Source organism: Petaurus breviceps, unplaced genomic scaffold (genome assembly GCF_028583685.1).
Source record: "Petaurus breviceps papuanus isolate PSGF00001 unplaced genomic scaffold, PetGlider_PUasm1.0 38, whole genome shotgun sequence".
Classification (NCBI taxonomy): domain Eukaryota; kingdom Metazoa; phylum Chordata; class Mammalia; order Diprotodontia; family Petauridae; genus Petaurus; species Petaurus breviceps.
In genome coordinates this window covers 18,080,968-18,100,703 of record NW_027186304.1, presented here as the reverse complement: position 1 = coordinate 18,100,703, position 19,736 = coordinate 18,080,968, and the positions used below count along the sequence as shown (strand labels likewise).

The window sequence follows — 19,736 nt, the reverse complement described above, 5'->3', positions numbered from 1 at the left end:
GCTCAGCGAGTAAGAGCACTGGCCCCAGTGTCGGGATGACCTGGGGATCGAATCCGGGCTCAGATACTTAGCACCACACCCAGAAATAACTGGCCTTGTAACCTTGAGTACTTAACCCCAATTGCTTTAAAAAAAAAAAAAAGAAGTTTAACGTCTTATTAGGAATACAAGTTGTAGATTTGTGAACATATAACAGTACTTGAGGTACGATGAATTAATTATAATTGCAATTGAATTGTATAGAAGGGCCATACTGGTTTGAAGTCTGAGAATACATCATGGAGAAGAAAGGGATTTGTTCTTAATTTTAAAGAACAGGTTGGATAGTCTGAGAGAAGAGTATATTCTAGGCAAAGACAAAAGTAGTGGCTTTAAAGGGCAAGATGTGATCCCAGAATAGATTTAGATGGAATCATCTTGAGTTTTTTCTTGACTGAGAATACTGGGTTAATCATTGACCTAGAATCCATGCTTTTCTTATATGAATATAGTTTTGACAAATTACTGGGGCTTAGGAGTTAGCAGTCTTTTCATATGATAGGAACTTAACTACCTGGTCGCTGGTCATTTGTGGGGGCATCCTTTCCTGATGCCCCTTCAGAACATAGTTTCTTTTAGGAACAGTGTTACAAAACAGTGGTTATGTGTACTTGAAATGATACTACACTTAAGGTATAATTATGGGTTATTTAGTTCTGTGGCTTCATTTCACGACGTAATTTATTAGCCTTTATAACTTTGTTTCCTTGTCCCAAGTTTCAGATACTGAACTTAAAACAAACTTTCATGACCTGCCTATTTATATGGATTGCTTATGTACCAAACTGGAGGTTGTAGTGGCATTCTGCCTGTAGATCAAATATAGGAGAAATTGAAGCCATTTGGACCTAGAGTATTACCTCTACTTTTCTCTTTATTTTTAATGGTAATAAAGTTAGCATTCAACTATATTGCCTCTGAAAGTAGCACAAAACCGATATATGCAAAACAAATCAAACTGATGGCTTTTTGTCAGATTCAGTATTTTCAAATTAATGATTAGAATAAATTTATTAATCTAATTTTTATCCTTTTTGTAATTTACAGTAAACGCCTTGAGGCCTCAGAAACAGAATCATTTGGAAATGAAGTCTACACTGTAAAGTTTCAGAAGAAGGGAGAATATCCTTTATTTGGATGTAAATATGACTTCAACTTGGAAGGTGTTGTGGATGTTCCAGAATTTTTGGTTTATTTTCCTTTGCTGATTGAGTAAGACTTTCATAATTTATCCTTTTCTATTCTCTTTCTGCCTTAAGTGGGTAAGGGAGTATAGGTAACAATGCTATTTGTATTCAGCCAGTGTTGGGGAAAAGAAGTGGGACTCCAATGAGGAGTGTGTAGCCTTACAAATAGAAAAGTAACTACACAATACTGGTGCCACAAAGTTTATGGTGCCTTGCTCCTTTGCTTTTCTTTGGCTTTCTTAAATTAAATCACCAGCCATTTATTAGTCGCCTACATTGTGACAAAATGCTGTGCTAGGTGCTTGGGGAGATACAAATAAAATTACAAAATGATCCTTGAAGCTTACGATTTAGCAAGGAGAAGGCCACACATACAAATGGTATTATACTCCACAATATCTATGTAGTAACCATAATTCACAAGAGACTATACACAGATGTACAAAGTATGAGACTAGAGAAAGAAAGGATCATTTCTTTTTTCTTTTTTTTAGCAATTGGGGTTAAGTAACTTGCTCAAGGTTACACGGCCAGGTGTTTCTGGGTGGGTGCTAAGTGTCTGAGCCCGGATTCGATCCCAGGTCATCCCGACTGGGGCTGGTGCTCTTACTCGCTGTGCTACCTGGCCACCCCAGAAAGGATCATTTCTGACTGGGAATGTCAATGAAGGTTTCATGGAGTAGGTAACTTTCCAGATGGGCTTGAAGGAGTTAAGGGCAGATGTGGGCAGGGGAGGTGTCATTCTAGACAAAGAGAATAGTATGAATAAAGGCATAAATGCTAGATACATAGTGTTAATAGATAGTTGGGCAACTAGTTAAATTGGAGTGTGGCATATTGGAAGGGAATCTGAACTAAGGTTAGAGAGCTATAGAGTATAACTAGATTAGGAGACTGGGACTTGAATGTCAGAATAAGAAATTTAATTTTTATGTAGTAGACAATTAGAAAATTAAGAGAGCAGCATAATCTGTGCCATAAAGAGAGGAGTAATTTGAGGGATGAATCTTTAGATAAAAAATTGGGTTGGGAATATAATTTGAGAGTCTGTTTTGATAAAGTTAGTATAACAGAAGGTATCTACTGGCTTGAGGCCTCAGATGTACTAGATAGAGGGAGCTGGTGGCTCTGAAGTTGGGATGATCTGATTTCAAATCCAGCCTCAGATACTTAACTAGCTTTATGACCCTGTTCATGTCACTTGATCTTTGCCTTAGCTTCCTTGTCTGTATAATGGAAATATTAACAATTATCTCTCAAGATTGTTCTGAAGATAAAATGAGTTAATATTTGTTCAAGCACTTTGCAAATATTAAAGCACTGTCTACGAGTGCTAGCTATTCCATTTAGAAAAGTTGCTACCAGTTGTGGTGAAAAGATAACTAAAGTATTCTGTGAAAGTAGGGGGAAATCAAGAATATAGTCCTTATTTCCAAATTCACAGTAAGTATGCTAGTTTGAATTTGATTTAGTTACACTTTGTGCTGCTTACTGTTGTGAAATTTCTCATGAAATTATGATTTGACTAGGAAACCTAATCTTTTTTTTTTTTTTTTGCTTTTTGGGGGGCATTTGGGGTAAATGACTTGGCCAAGGTCACACGGCTAGTTTTTGTGTTAAGTATCTAAGGCTGGATTTGAGCTTAGGTCCTCCTGACTCCAGGGCCGGTGCTCTATTTACTGCTCCCACCTAGCCGCCCCTAGGAAAGCTAATCTTAATACAGTAGAGATTCTGATTTTTTATTTTATTTTATTTTTGTGATGAACAATTACACTTCATAATGTATACTTTTACTGAAATCTTCATATCAGGTTATACTACCAGGCATTTATTAACCACCACTGTGTGAAATGCAAGGAATACAGAGAAAGTCAAAAAACCCCCAACCCAGTTCCTTTTCCTTCTAATGGGTTTGACAGCATGAAAACAACTGTGTACAAACAAGGTACATACATACTGTGTTAGCAATGGAGTATTCACAATGCCTGTGGTAACTATAAATATGCTGATATAGTTACTAATCACAAAATATAACAGACTCTCTACATGGGTGACATAGCTAGAACATTATTCAAATACCAGAAAACGGAGTCCCCAAACTAGAAAGTCAAAGCCATCACAGTAGCCACGGAGTTGGCACTCATAGTTAATGCAATAAACACCCATTCTCAAACCTTCAAAACAGAACAGGCTCCCTCAGGCAAAGATCCTCCTCTCCTCACTCACAGTAACTGCTCAGACTCCGTGCAGCGTGCTCCCAGCAGCTCTGGCCTCCCGCAGTTCCTGTTCCCGGCAGTCGTCAGCAGGTGTCCTTAGCAGAAGTTCACGCCTCCGCAGAGCCACTTGCAGTCACCACGCTGACTCCAGCCTGGCTCCTTCCTGCCCCATCCTTTCCTGCTGCGTCAGCAAGTTCAAGGGGCATGGAAGATCTCCAGATCCATTACCATTACACATACATATGTGATAAATTGGAGTACAAACAACATATACATATATGCATATACATAATATACATGATAAATTAGAGATAATCTCACAAGAAAGACACTAAGACTAAGGAGGACTCGGAAAGGCAGAAGCTGGGATCTGAGCTCAGAGTTGATGGAGACCTAAAACCTAGGAGGCTGGAGATGAGGAGGCAGAGGATCCGAGGCTTAATGGCCTGTCTGTAAAGATGCCTTGAGTCAGTAGATTCAGTGTTTTGTGTGAAGAATATTAAGGAAGAATCTATGGAAAGGTAGGAGGGGCTTAGGTTATGAGGAGCTTTAAAGCCAAACAGAGGATTTTCTATTTCATCCTGGAGGTGATAGGGAACCATTGGAGTTTACTGAATGGAGTAATAACATGGTCAGCTGTATGTTTCAGGAAGATCTATTTGACAGGTGAGCACAGAGGATGGGTTAGAATGGGGAGAGACTTGAGACAGGTTCAGGCTGTTGTAGTAGTTCAGGTACAGGGTGATGAGAACCTGTGCTAAGGTGGTGACAGTATCAGAGGAGAGAAGGGGAAAAAATTGACAGGACTTGGCAACTGATTGGGTGAAGGAGGGAAGATTAAAGACAGTGAGGAGTCAAGGATGAACCTAGGGTGTGAGTGTAGGTAACTGGGAGGGTGGTGGTATTCATGACAGTAATAGGGAAGTTAGTCAGAGGTGAGGCTTGGTTGGAAATGTAATGGATTCTGTTTTGGACATAGTGAATTAAAGATGTCTACAGGGCAGCTAATTCAAGATTTCTAATAGGCACCTTTAAGTATAAGATCAGGAGACAGGTCCGTGTTGGACAAAACATTTGAGAATCATCCACAGAGATGATAATTGAAACCTCGGGAGCTGATGAGATCAATAAGCAAATTAATATATATAGAGAGAAAAGAAATGGCCCAAGAAGACCTGGGAAACACCCATGATTAATGTATGTAGCCTGCATGAAGATTTAATAAAGGAGACAGAGAATGAATAGTCAGACAGTAGGAAAACCAGGAGAGAGCACTGTCACTGAAACCTAGAGAGAAATGATAGATCTGCTGGAGAAGATGGGATCATGTGTGCGTATAGAAGAACCATTTCTTCATGTGAGACAGGATTGAAGGAGAATATAGTAGCATACCAAGGGGGATGTAAGATGAGAAAAATTCCTATGTGAATGGCTTCATATTTTTTTCAGTAAAATGAAAAGCAAGATTTTTGGAAGGGAGCAGGGAGATACACAGTTTTGAAGAAGAATGAGAAGATTTAGGAAAGACACTATGGTAAATGGGAGAGTGACTTGACTAGGGAGGTATAAAAGGATTGCCTTGGTTCATTGAGGACTTACTTGAAATTATTATGTAACATAAATTTGTAGTCGACCCAATCAGAAAGAGTAATTTTGTGATTTCCTTCCTAGTTTTGTTCAGCACAATCTAAGAGCAAAGACGGGATGATGGGAGTGATCCAGAGCTGAGACTTGATAGGGCAAGATTGGCAATAGGATAAGAAGGCAAAGGACTTGAGAGAAAACAACGGCATGGAGTTGCTGGTTCACCAAGGGGTCAAGATGGGGAAGGGAGGAAAGTGTAGCCAGTGCAGAGAGGATGATTGGGAAAGAACTAAGCAGTTGAGAGATTGCTGGTCATAGTGAGGATGAGGAATAGCTTTGGGTATGCAAGGCAGAATAGAAGTAGAGTCAGAATAGTTGATCAGATAGAGGAATTAGAGAGTTCATCAATGAGGCACTGGCAAGATCAGGGGTATGACTGTCTCTGTGTCACTGCGGTGGACTGGATGGGAAATGAGCGATTGGAGGAGTCGAAGAAGTATCAGTATATATGTTGGAGTCCCTTAATACGAAGATGGGAGTTGGAGAGGAGAGAGACACTACTTACTGAAGAAGGAAAACGTGTCCTGGGGGCCAGCAGCCACCAGCATCTTAACCAATATGGATTGAATGAACTTCAAAGGAGAAGTGATTACTGAGTGGTAATGGTAGAGGGAGAACCCAGAAATGGCATATGGGGAGTAAGGTACTAACTGTAAAGTGCTAGAGTAGGAGGAAGAGGGCATTTATGTAGGCTGTCTTCATCTCTCTGATGGAATTCAGGTAAACCATGGAGAGGGGGTGAATGGTGAAGGCAACTAACTTGGATTGGAGGTGTAACAGGTAAGTCTTAGATCTATCAGTAGAGCCCAAGCTAAGCATTGGAGATTTCCTGTGATGTCATGCAAAAATGAACTTTAGTATAAACCATCTGAATTTTATTTAGAGTTCTAATTTTTAGTATCTTCTTTTTGGTTTGTTTGGTTTTCTTACATGAAGAATAATTAGATTCTTTAATAGTTACATAAACTACTCTTGATTTTTGTTTGCTGATTTTTTTTAAATTCATAGCTTAAATATAACAGTAAGTGGCTTAAATTGTTTACAGAATTTTCAGTAGCATTTCTGCAAGTAGAAATTGTATACTATTTGTAGTTATTTTGCAAGTATCTGCTGAGAATCTTCTCATTGGCGTAAAGAAAGTTATAAGCACAGTGTACATTGGATAAGTTTTCACACTTAAAAATTTCATGTTTTGACTTTTGGGGGGCATTTGAAAACTAGTTGAGTTTTTTATTTAGGTGCCTCCCCATGGTAATGGGAAGGAAATGTAAATACTAGGCCAGTTGGCACAAGTTTGTAGTCTGTGCTACTAAGGGGGCTGACGCCAGCGGATTGTTTGATCATGGGACTTCTGAATGGGCTAAGCCAGTTGGGTGTTCCCAGTAAGTTCAGCATCGATATGGTGAATCTTTGGAGCAGAGAGCTCAAGGAGAAACAGACTGGCCCGGGTCAGAAACGGGTGGTATTTCCAGCATGGGTGAGATAGGGACATCTAATCTCACAAAAAAAGAGCTTAAGAAAATGTCAAGCATATTTGACAGTTTAATTAAAACACTTTGCAGAAGTTAAATATTCCTCATTTCTCATCTGAAAATCCTTTGACTTGTAGAAATCAGTGGAAAGGAAATCAGCTTTTTAGTTAATACCTAATCTTTAGAGTCACAGCTTTCTTTTCTGTTGTTTATTGACAAGACTGACTATATGCTAGCTCATTTTAGAATCTATTGATTTAACTAAATTTTTTGGAGGGAAATACTCCTTTTTTTCAACTTTTTGAGATAGTTAATGAATGCTGTCATTTTACCACCTCTCTGAAAGTAGTATTTTTATTTCTTTAAACTATTTTATTCAACTTCAAGTGATAAAATTTCATCTTCTTTTGTTAGCCTGGCTTGTCTCTTGTCTTTTAAGCCCTCAGATTTCCTTAACATTTTGGATGGTGCCCTTTTCTAGTTCCCTTTCCCTTTCTGGGCCTTAGTTATAAAACAAGGAGGATAGACAAAATATTTTATAAATTTTATAAATTCTTTCCAGTGTAAGTACCTCATATACTTATTAAATTTGTGTACTACTGTGTAAGATCTTTGAGGGTAGAGTTTATACTTATGTATCTCCCAGAGCTCCTATTTGAGTGCTTTGTACATTTTAGAATCTATTAATAATAACTTGTGGAAAGAATGAATGAATTTTGCATCAGTGTGTTATCATTTCTAGGGAGGGTGGTTATTTTATTTGAAACCTGAAGATGTCACTGTGGCATAGAAGTTTCAAATTATTCAAAATCTGTATGTTTTTACTGCGCTATCAGAATTTTTTTTTTTAACAGAATGGCAAAGAAGTATAACATGAAACTAGTTTACAAAAAGACATTTTTGGAATTCTATGAAGAAAAGATCAAGAATGTTGAAAACAAAGTGCTCCTCAAACGAATGCAGGCGTTAGAGGTAAGTGTTTTGAAAAGAATTTGAAATTGCTATTTATTTCACAAGTTACATCAACTAGATTTTCATTTTTGAAGTATTTTCTAAGCAGTTTGTATGTTCATTCTTTCCAGTAATCTCTGGCTAGCTGCACTGGCTGCATTCTCCAGGTCTTCCCATTTTGACTTCTTGATGGATCATTTAAATTCTTTTGTCTGTCTCTTGCCCCCTTGTTACTGATCTATCCCTGCCAATATTTGTTCCTGAATGATTCCTATCATCTTGTGCCTTTGTCCCTACTCATGTTCTAGTGAACAAAGATGGGGGAAAATCACAAAATTATGCCAACTGAATTCACTATAAATTTATGTTTTATAATAATTTTAACTGGGTTTTCATTGTGGCAAAACACTCTTTTTAAACCTTTCCAGATAATTCACTAGGCTCTTTCAGACCTTTATATCCTTCTCAAACCTCCCATGGCTCCCTCTCCTTCACCTTCTCACCTGAGAACCCTGCCTTGTATTTTACTGAAAAAGTTGTGAAACCATTCACCAAGGACTTCCTCTTCATTTCATATCCCCCATGTATGACAGTCTTCTTTTTCATCCTTGTCTCACATGAAGATGTGACCTGTTTCTTTGCCAAAGCAAAACCATATATATGCACAGGTGATCCCATTCCATCCCATCCCATCTTTTCCAACAGATTGCTCCTTTATCATCAATGCTTTTATCATTAAACATCTCCCAGTTTTTTGGATGCTTCCCTACTGCCTACAGACATTTCATTGTCAAAAAGACGTTGCTTGTCCATCCCAGCTATCTATTGTCTTTTGTCTCTCCTTTTTGTGGGTAAACTCTTTGAGAAGACTCTCTACTAGGTGACATCACTTACTTTTCTCTCTTTTTAATTGTTACAGCACTGTTGTAAAACATAAAGCTGCACACTGAACTCGATTAATATGTAATTGGGAAATATTTGACAAAATATAAAAGTAATTAAAACATAGATAACATTACATTTTAAAACTGAATCAGTGTGTGACTGATGGGGATCCTTATATATGATTCCTGTTTGAATTTGATGCCATTACTCTACAGTCTGGCTTCCAGCCTTATTATTCGGATGAAACTTGTTTCTCCAAAGTCACTAACATTCTTTTAATTGCCAAATCTGATGTCTTTTTCTCATTCTTCATCTTTCCTGACGTCTCTATAGATTTTGATACTGTTGATCACTTTCTTCTTGCTAGGTACTCTCTCTTTCTACCTACCTATCAAACTTTTCCTTACTTTCTTTTGCTTTAACTTGGGTATTTCCCAAGGCTTTGTCCTGGATCCTCTTTTTTTCTTCCTCTTTACTATTTCACTTGATCAGCCCACAGATTCAGTTATCATCTTTTTGCTGATGATTCCTGCCCTGACTTCTCTACTGACCTGTAGTCTCACATCTTCAGCTGATTATTGGACACTTTGAACCTGATGTCCTGTAAACATCTTAAAATTATATCTAAAACAGAATTCATTCTCTTTCTCCCCCAGATCATCCCTTCTTTCTAATTTCCCTATTACCATCAAGGGTACCACCCTTTTTCTAGTCACTCAGTCTTGCATCGTAGATGTTATCCTTGATCCTTCTCTCTTATCCTATTCAATAAGTTGCCAACTCCTGTGAATTTTGTCTTCGTAATATCTCTTAAATAATCTTCCTTTTCTCCTTTACCTTCATAACATCTCTCACATATACCCCTTTCTCTCCTCTGATATTGCCATCACCCTGATGCATGCTCTTATCACATTGTGCCTGAACTATTGAAATTACCTTCTGATCTCTCAGTAAATTCCAGTGACACCTCATCATCTCGAGGACCAGATATAAAATCATTTGACTTTCAGATCCCTTCATAACCTGACCCCTCCTACTCTTTAAATACCTTACACCCAACCTGGACTCTGCAGCCTAGTGACACTGACTCCTGACTGACACTGACATAGGCATTTCTCACTGCCTATCCCCCAGTCCTGGCATGCTCTGCTTCCTGTCTTCCTTCAAGTCATGACTACAACCTTGCCTTCTACAGGACACCTCCAGTCCCTGCTTCATTCTAGCGTCTGTCTTCTGTTGATAATTTACAGTTTTTCCTCATGTAGTTTGTTGCATATTGTCTCCCTCATTAGACTATAAGCTTTTTGAGAGCCCTGACTGTTTTTTCCTTTCTTTGTATCTCCAGCAGCCTGACGGATAGTAGATGCTTAATACATATTCATTGTCTAATTAATTGTATTATGCTATTTTCTCAGTGCATCTTTTTGGACCATCTTATAATTGAAATCCTTTGGGTGTTTCAATAACTTAAACTGGATGGAGAGCACATTTAAAACACATCTAATTTTTTTCTTATATTTTAATAATAATAATATTGAATTTCAGTAAAAACCAGTTGCATTTGTTTAGTTAGTGTTTTTCTTTGAATTAATGTCACTGCATAAAATGGCATGATTTTTCAGTAGCTCTTTCTAAGTCCTTGTCAGGGAGTATTTGTCAATTGATTCTTATTCACTTTTCTTATTGTTGTTACTTTTCCTGGATAGCCCCATTTTTCCCCTTCGCTTTTCTATTAAATAATTTTGTAACATTGTTCCAGTCTTATTTAATTGTATCATTTTTTGACTAAAAAGTGGAAGTAATGTTAAGGAATTTATGGTTGACACTTTTAAATCCTTATGATTAAGTAACATTGAAAGCACGCAGTAGTAATCTTAGTCTTAAGCAATCTCTGAATAATGCCAGATAAAAGAATAAATTTTACTGCACATTTTCAGATTATTTAAATTCACCAAGAGCTGAACATTGTCTGTTGCTGGGCATGTTGTTTTGTTCTTTTACTTTTCATCCATATGACAAATAAGGAAATGAAAACTTTTTTCCTCTTTTCTCTGGACTAATTAGAAATAGGATGTCTTTTTCTTTTCCAAATCTAACCAAGAGAGGGAGTTCTGTACCCACTTTTATTTTTTTAATTTGTCATGGTAAAACTACTTTTCAGAGTATATACATGAAAACTATTGTTTTCTAATTTTTTTCCTCTTTTTCCTGTCTCATGTAAATTTAATATTATATAAACAGTTCGAAAATATTCAGTCTTTTTATTCTCTGCCATTGAGAGATGGTATCATTGTCCATAAGTAGGAATTACCATGAGATGAACATTTATTAAGTGCTTACTATGTATCAAGCACCGTGCTGTGTGCTGGGGATACTAATAAGAAAAAGACAGTCCCTGCTTTCAAGGACCTTGCGGTCTAATAGGGGAAAAGAACACACAAAAGGAAGTCGGGTGAAGGGAGGAGAAGGAGCCTGGTCTGGGGGCTTGATGTTGGTGGAGTTGATTCTGAGGACAGCATGTGACAGGAAATGAAGAATTGGCTGGCCTTCTGAGCCCAGTGGAAGGATTTTGGGGAGTTTTTTGCTGTACTCTCTAATCCTCCAGTCAGGGACAGAGGCTCGTTAGGATGCTGATGAGCTATGAGTACCACCTCTAGGTATCTCCGTGACGATTAGTTTCCTGGCAGGTCCTGTAGGGCCTTCCTTTAATTTTGATGATAACCAATGAAGAGTTTACAGAATTCTTTCCTCACAAAAACCCTGTGAAGAGTAGGGATTTTTTTAAATGAGGAGTAATAGCTCTTTTCTAGGAAAATGAAGCATTTTTAAGAGCTATTATGAATTCAGACGCAGTACAGTAGCATCCAACCACTGACTCTTTCCCTTGTATTCTTTTGTAGAGGTTGTCAGTGTGTTATTGAACCATCAAGTTTTTTTTTTAATGTGGACTAAGAAATGGGGAGAAAAATGGCAACCTTCAATTTTATAAAAATAATAAAAACTTTAATACTATTTATATCTAATTTTAAGCAAAAAAGTAATGTTTAATTATGTAATATATAAATTAAGGGCATTCTTTTGCCTCTATAATATCATGGTAGTTTGTTGTTTCTTTTTTGCTTTTTGGAGCGCAATTGGGCATAAGTAACATGCTCAAGGTCACATAGATTGTGTGTGTGTGTGTGTGTGCGTGTGTGTGTGTGTGTGTGTGTGTGTGTGTGTGTGTGTGTGTGTGAGAGAGAGAGAGAGAGAGTATGTGTTAAGTGGCTGAGGCCAGATCCGAACTCAGGTCTTCCTGACTCCAGGGCCGGTGCTCTACTCACTGCACCACCTAGCTGCCCCAGGTTATTTATCATTTTGATACCATATTGCTCTTTTTTTCATTTTTTGGTTTTTCTAGTCAATATGGGGGTAAGTAATGATTGCCTTTTAAACTATTTTCTCACTTCTTAACTGTTAGGAACAAAGAAATTATTTTTAAGGCTTTGTCCCTATAAACATGCATATGTACACACATACCTATCCTTCCATTTATAAGGATTTGATTTATAGCTGTTATATATTTATTGCCCCTATCTAATTAAATCTGTTTATGTCAGGAGACTTGTCAGTCAGTCTTCTGTGTTCATCCAGGTCTGGCCCAGGGTCTTTCTTCTCAGATTCTTCAGCTAGGCACAAGCACTCTTATTTCAAGTGTACCGATAAGAAGGGGGAGGGGGGAGGTAGAGCTAAGCAGAGAGGATGGAGAAGAGATTAGAGAAAAAGATAATGAATCAAGGAAATACTCATGACTCGAGTAGTGAAACTAATGTTCTTGTGAGGATTGTAAACTGGCTCTCAGGGTAATTACAGGTAGTTACATTCAAAGATGTTTTGAGTGGGGTGACTATTTGAAAGATAGTTTCTTTCAAATGTTTGGTGGTTAGGGTTAGAAAGGACCTCTTCCCCCTATTCCCCCCCAAAAAAAATATTAGTTAAATTAATTTAGAATTTATAGTCATCCACATCTCATATTAATAACTTAAAGATGGCTTATGAAAGGAAAAAGTTGGACCCTTCCTTAATGTTCCTGGGTTTCAGTTTCCTCCACTTTAAAATAAAGGGTTTGAACTCATTGACTTTTAAGGTTTCTTTAATTTCTAGATCAATGATCCTATGATACCTTTCTGAAGATTGTGAGTATTTGTATTTAATTTTGGTTAGTGTCTTCCTAGCATTCATTAACATCTCTTAAAAATTTGAATCACTTTTCTTTGACTTTACTTTCTGATTGCTTTATCCCTCAATCCCATTTTCTTTCATATGCTTCTTTGGTTTTAAGACCTTTTAGTATTAAATAATTAGTGTTTCTGCAGGATATTTAATTATTTCAATGTCATTTGAATGATATATTCTTATACTTCCATGGTATAATCCATTATAGCTTATTAAAAAGGCATTTATTTGTAGTTTACTTTCTTCTTGTTGTTTCATCAGGTCCAGTTCTACATGAGTTCATGAACTTTTTCCGTGGGGTTTTCTTGGCAAAGATTACCGGAGTGTTTTGCTATTTCCTTTTCCAGTGTATTTTCCATTCTAAGGATGAGGTCCTGAGGCAAATGACGGTTAACTGACTTGCCCAGAGTTCACACAGCTAGTAAAGTGACTGAGGCTGAATTGGAACTTAAGTCTTCCTGCCTCCAGGATCATTGCTGTATTCTCTGCCCCACTTATCCATCCGCTTCTTTTCTGTGCATTGTGTAATAGAAAAGTTATTTAAAGAGGCCTCAAAAGCTCAGCCAGTTCTTTATTTCATATTAGCTGCACTCTTTGGAATTGACTCTACCAACATTATGCCCCTGCACCAGATACGTTCTTCCCCTCTTCCCTTCATCCTTTTCAGCTTCCTTTTTTGTGTTTTCTTCCCCCATTAAATTGTAAGTTCCATGAGGACAGGGGCTATTTTTTTTTTCTCATTTGTATCCTCAGTGTTTAACATAGTACCTGGAATATAGTAAGCACTTAATAAATGTTTATTTTGAACAGCTTCACTAACAGTAGAGACAATCATAATATGAGACAATCTGTTGTCTCATAGCTCCTTCAACATTGACTAATTGTATCTTTTCTCGTCCTTGCCAGTTTGATGAGTATGAGGTCATGGCTCGAAGATTTTTAGTTTGCATTTCTTTTAGTGATTTAGAATAGCTTTTCATGTGGTTCTTTAAAAACTGTTCACATCCTTTGGCCATTTCTTTTGGTAGTGCTTTACATTTTTCTTAGTATTTACCTCAAACAGTAAAGTTGCATGTGATTTGCTAATTGATGGAACTTGGGCTTTCTTAGTCCAAGTCCAAGATTCTTTCTTCTTTGTCATAGTGTCTCTCACAATTCTCTTATATGTTTAAAGTAAGTTATTATTTTGCTCCTAAGAGAATGTCTAGTATTTGTTGATTTAATTAGGCATTGATATAAGAAAACTCAAGAGTTTAATTTACTTTCTTAGCCATATCCAGCCAATGAGAATTCCAAGCTTGCCTCAGGAAATTTGGGCGATTATGAACATGCTGCAAAATATATGAAAAATAGTCAAGTTAGATTACCTTTGGTAAGTATTTCCTAAAAGAAAATATTTGTTAGGCATTAGATAAAGCAAATATTGTATTGAAATATAAGATAATTCAGACCTGTCCATTGTGTTTCTCTAGCAGGCTCTGACCACTTCACTGTTCTTTGACTGTTTTTTTTTAAAAGCTTTTCCTTGTTATACATACTGCAGAGGTACTGTTTGTGATTCACCTATATTTACTTCCCAATACAGGAATGATAACCATTTTCCCCAAAAATCAATTATATAAATGCAAAAAGAGAGTATGGAGTGAGATAAGTTTTAAGGGATTAGGGAGGAAACTGATGTTTTGGGTAATAATAAAAGCAAGAGAGCACAAAAATCCAGACTTTGTTGTCCTTTTTGGCTCACCCTTTCTCTCCCATTTTTTCTCAGAAAAAGAGGAGTGTGTTAGACTAAGTATTTGTATCCAGTATTGGATTTGTGAATGTAGTTTGAATTATCTTTTTTCTTTTTTTTCAGTGTATTTATCATGTATTAGGATATATGTTTCTCCCCTACCCCCAAGATAAAATGTCATGATCTCATGTTCTCTGTATGATCCTCCATGATGCCTTTGCAGCTGGAGCTGGTGCCTTCAAGTCAGTCCCCTAAAAACACAATCTCTTAGCATCTGTATGTCCATCTTCCTGTGTCCATTTCACAAATATGATTTGTTCTTTGAAAGTTCCCACTTTTTCATTGGGGGCGGGGGGAGTGTCCTGGTATCACTGGCTTTTCCCCAGATGCTGTCATAGCCTCATCTGAGCTCTTACCAGGAAGATCAGGCTCCAAAACTTTCACAGTAGTCATTACAATTGAAGGAGGAGAGGTTTGCCGATGTCCATCACGAGTACAATGGTAACTGTTTGAAAACTTATGGCTAGGGCCCAATGGCAGCGTAGGAGGTGTCTGAGTTCTCTTAGCTGTCTCCTGGTAACATAACTGCAATTTAGCTTGGAGATTATGCGCGGAGGCCGAATTCTGGAGCCTCTGAATGAAGCCAGTGGCTGACACCATCTTGGGTCTGGGCTGAAGGGCAACAGCTGTGGCCACAAAGGCCACTGGGAAAGAAAGGCTAAATTATCTTTTTCAGAAATAGGTTACTATCACTAATTATACAAATAAACTTTATATATTGGTTAAGATAAAGAAAATTTTGGTTATAATTGAAGAGGTGCTTAACTATTTTGTAAGCACTTAAAACTTAAAATGGAACTCAGACTTTTGGGATACCCTGCACAGACTTGTATACAGACAATATAGAGTCACCCTTCGAAATGTGTAGTATCAGTTTGCATTGATGATTAAGTCTAGACCTGCGGTTTTTCACCTTTATTACCTTAGCTATCATTTAACATTTAAAATTTTTATGAGTTATAAACAATAACAAATTCCTATAAAGCTGTGTATGGTTTTGTGTTGCACTTTATAACTTTCTCCTCTCTTTTTTAATTTAAATTTAGGGGACCTTAAGTAAATCTGAGTGGGAAGCTACAAGTAAGTAGCATCGGTATGAGCATGTGACTGACATCTTTTAGTGTTTAGATCTGATAAGTTTAAGGAGTTCACATGCTGATGAAAAATGGTGAAGATCAATTTTGCTCTGTTCTGCACGTGTTTGTTATGTTTTCACTTTCCTGAATGCCAGCCTCCAGGCATCTGAAGCTCTGCCTCTCCCACTCTCCCTCAACACACAAACACCCCAAGTGAGGGCAAATATGCATGGGTGAATGAACTGTGTCTGTGATTAATTAAAAGTTTATTTAATGCTATTTACTGTATTTTCAGGTTTATATAGAACTAGCCTAAGACTCATATTTAGTCCCTTCCTTCGTTGTGAAACGATTGACTCTTTAGCCTTAATTTACACCTAAACGAGGGTTCTATTAGTAACATACTCCATTAATCAATCAGCAAACATTTGTAAAGTACTGCGTGTGTGTGTGCTAGGCACTGCGTTCTGCTCCAAGAATACAAAGAAAAGGCAAAAATGGTCTGTGCCCCCTGAAAATGAGTCTTGTTACATGCTTTGGAGTGCCAGAAGAGTGGGGATGCTTTTAAAGAATTCTTCATGTACTTGCTTAGTGAAACTAAGACTATGAGTGCCCGTGAAGCAGGGTCAACTCTGTCTTACAGTTGAAGTTAGAACCAAAATATTTGCTGTCTTTCAGAAATTAGTCAGTTGTGGCCATCAAACCAGTTTTAGCTGGTTACTATCTTGCTAGCGACACAAAAACTGGCAGAAATTCACTATGAGGACTCTCAAAACTTTATTTCATTCATACACAGGTTTCTCATTTATTGTTTCGATTTTTAAATAACATTGTTAGAGTCACTGCCAATTGAATTCATTGTGGAGGTGTTCTACTACTTGGGAGATGATCTATTTATATTCTCTAGTAGCTTCAAATTAGACTAGGCATAAAGCTTTTTGTCTTCTAGTTTTGACATATTTCAAAACTATCTTGTGTCTTTTTTTTTGGAGCCATTAAATCATTGAAGTGATGCTACTACTGTAGATTATAGTGTGCCTACAAGCTTGGCATTTGGTGATCATTTGTCCATTTAAGCATGAACTGATGTAGGCTGTCAGGAAACAAGAAAATCATTGAGGATAGTAGGGTTTCTCCCTTTCCTCCTTTTTTCAGCACTTTCTGAGAGCAGAGGAGTTTTTACCAAACCTTATACTGTATACTAGAACTGTTCTTTTTATTTTTCTTGTAGAGCAAGATACCAAGCCTTAAATATGTTTTTTCTTTTATTTTTAGGTATTTATTTGGTTTTTGCATTTGAAAAGCAGCCGTGAACATAAAACTAGTCAAAAATAGTCAAGAAGAGTGGTTTATCCCATTTATACAAATGTGGAGGATTCACAATCAACACTAGCAGCTTTGTTTTAAATTTTTTCTTTCCTTTTTAAAAAAAAAAGTTTTTCCTCTTCCCTGAAAAAAAAAATTTGATGTGAACTTGTAGGCCCTTGCCAAGAATTAGGGCAAAGACATGTGTCTACCTTCCAGCTCCTGACTCTGGCAGATAAATTTTTGTGTGTATATATTAAAAAAAAAACCAAACAAGCTTGGACATTCATCTCTTTGAAACAATTAGTTTGCTTTCAGAAATGATCAGGGGGAAAATAACATATTTGACTCTTTGCTAACCTAGTAGCTTTCAAAAATTGTTACAGTACAACTTGTTATTAAGGCAGCTGAGCCATTACCACGATGCTCCAATTTGTTCAGTAATGTATTAAGTTTTGAGGCTCTAGGATGTGAGGCAAGAAATCCAAGTCGTAAGTGTGTTTGTGCGCGCATGTGTGCGTGCTTTTTTATGTATAGTTTTGTTGTTTTCAACATTAAATGGTTTTTTATTCTGTATAGCTTTGAATGTTGGTGTTCTGAATGTGTTGGTAAGGTAGAAGATTTCAAATGTGTATTTTAGAACATCTTAAAGTTTGAGGCAGCTTATTTAGACAGTTGCTAAAATATTTCATGTAAGTAGTAACCTACTACCACTAGTATACTACTAGTATAGTTTAATATAGCTAAAGTAGTAGTTTGCTTAGCATAACATCCTTCCCAAAGTAGAATTTTTTAAAGATGCATAGCGTAGAATTGTTTTAGAATTTGTTTTCTACAGTAATGTTTGCAGCTTTTTTTCTTTTCCTTTTAAAGGAGAAATATGGGCTGCCATCTAAAGTGTTTGATCGCTAGAACTACAAAATTCTGAACTATGGCTTATAATGGGTTATAGATTCCCCTTACTGAAACAAACACATGATTATACGGAAACATTTTTTATGCCTTCTAATGCATCATTATTTGTAAGATTGTATCTGGCTACTGTATTTGATAATTAAGCTTCATGTGGATTCAAGTTGCAATATTCATTTTTCTGACAATTAAAAAACTCGCTTGATACACACTAACCTACAGATTATTTTACCTAATCTTTCTTTATAAATGGGATTGCTCTAGCAGTATATGGTCATAAAGCCAATATTTAGACATTCGGTTGATGCCTAGGGAAGTGTCATGACACGTAGAAGTGCCCTTTGAGTCCAGGGGTCCATTCTTAGCACCACCATCTAGGTTTTCTCTGCCAGGCCTAGCTAGAGCAATGGCCAAGGGACAAAGGAGTAAGAGCAAACGGAGGAGGAAAGGGGATTTGTCAAAGAGAATAGAGGTTAGTGAAGTACTGTTGAAAACTTCAGGTATTCACTGACAGCTCTTCCATAGGTTGTTTACATTTTCTTTAACTTCATAATCACATGTATAATAAGATGAAAATATATAACTTACTACATGGGGAGAATTTCTTGTAGGCTTTATAACAATGATCCTTCCAGCAAACTACTCTTGTTTTTATTTAGTGAATAACACACATTAAAATAACCAAGAAAAATCTTTGAAAGCTGAGTAAATGTTTATTGGTACATGAGGAGTCAAAATCTCCATTGGTGGTTGTAAGTAGAAGGAATGCCTTCTCTGCTTTAGCCTCCAAATAGCTGAACTGCTTTAATTTCTTAGGTCATCCTAAGAAGTAACTAACATCAGTAATAGTAAAAACACATTTCTATGGTACTTCAGTGTTTACAAGGTGATTTCCTTGCAACAGTCCTGTGTAGCATTCAGGGTAAGCATTATTCCTATTTTATAGTTGAGGAAACTAATGCTAAAGGAGCAAATTTCTCATGGTCAGACAGGGTTAGTGAGTGTCTGGGTTTTGACTGATTTTCTTTCCACTATACTGATTTTTCTCTGTTATAATTCTGGAATTTTGGAGATATGCTTGTTTTCATAGTTCTCTCTCATGCTCTGCCTCAAATTAGTGTATTATAGTTGTTGGCAAAGGTACTGAGACTTAAGATTTTCTTTTCTTCTGATATTTGTAAATGTACCACAGCTATAAATAAATATGGACCATGAAGATTGAATAATAAAATAATGTCACTTTGTTGTGAGCACATGAAATAGTCAAACTTGGTTCTTTAGTTTGCATATAGCTCTGTATACATATCTTTAAATAGGTTTCATTTATTCTTACAAGGCCAAATTATACATTTGTGGGTGATTGGTAGGCCAATTAATTTTATCTGAATGGCGGAAAAAAACTAATTTGCCATTATCTTCTTTTAGAATGTCATATTTTAATAACAAAGTCTTTCAAAGGTTACTTAAAGTGTCATAAGATAATCAGGTAAAGATGGGGAAATGAAAGCTTAAGTACATCTGAACCCAGCTCCCCTAAGAAATTTCCCAGTAAAGAAAAATAAACAGGAAGTGGTGACCAGGGGAGGGGTATTTTGCACTTGGAAGTCACAAGGATGGTAGGAGGAGCCATAAGGCAGTTGATTTACACATTCTTCCCAAGAGTGGTAATGTAGATTTTATTTGTTCCCAGAGCTAAGTGAAAGGTTTGGGGTATATGCCTGGTGGCTTTGGCATGAAGATGACCAGAGAGGAATTCCATAATGAGGACAAGTTGAGCTTCGGAAAAAAGAAAAGGTTGCCACAATGGGGAAAATGAAGCAAAAGGCAATAAAATGAATAAGAACTCTTAAGAAAAAATTGGAGAAAATCTTTGAACAGAAGATGGAATATATGAGCCAAGTAAAATAGAAGGGAGCAAATGAAACTGATTTGATGAGAACAAAAAAAAATTTGAACATCAACTGAAAATTAGAGTAATGTGAGGTATCTATCAGAACCCATTGATAAGGAAAACAGGTAGGGAAAGAGAAAATTTAAGAATC

General features: G+C 36.8%; 1 protein-coding gene across 4 annotated transcripts in view; it reads left to right on the top strand.

Moving 5' to 3' along the window:
• The window catches only part of RNMT (RNA guanine-7 methyltransferase), a 39,755-nt gene extending 21,846 nt beyond the window's left edge, over positions 1–17,909 (top strand). For 3 of the 4 annotated variants that reach the window (XM_069099588.1, XM_069099590.1, XM_069099589.1), the window contains exons 7-11: positions 1,087–1,251; positions 7,413–7,530; positions 13,880–13,981; positions 15,448–15,481; positions 16,753–17,909. In XM_069099588.1, coding sequence (XP_068955689.1) covers positions 1,087–1,251; positions 7,413–7,530; positions 13,880–13,981; positions 15,448–15,481; positions 16,753–16,790 — 457 coding nt within the window. In that variant the 3' untranslated portion in view covers positions 16,791–17,909. The remainder of the gene's footprint in view (positions 1–1,086; positions 1,252–7,412; positions 7,531–13,879; positions 13,982–15,447; positions 15,482–16,752) is intronic. The other variant, XM_069099591.1, reaches the window with a different exon arrangement.
• Positions 17,910–19,736: the final 1,827 nt, after the last annotated feature.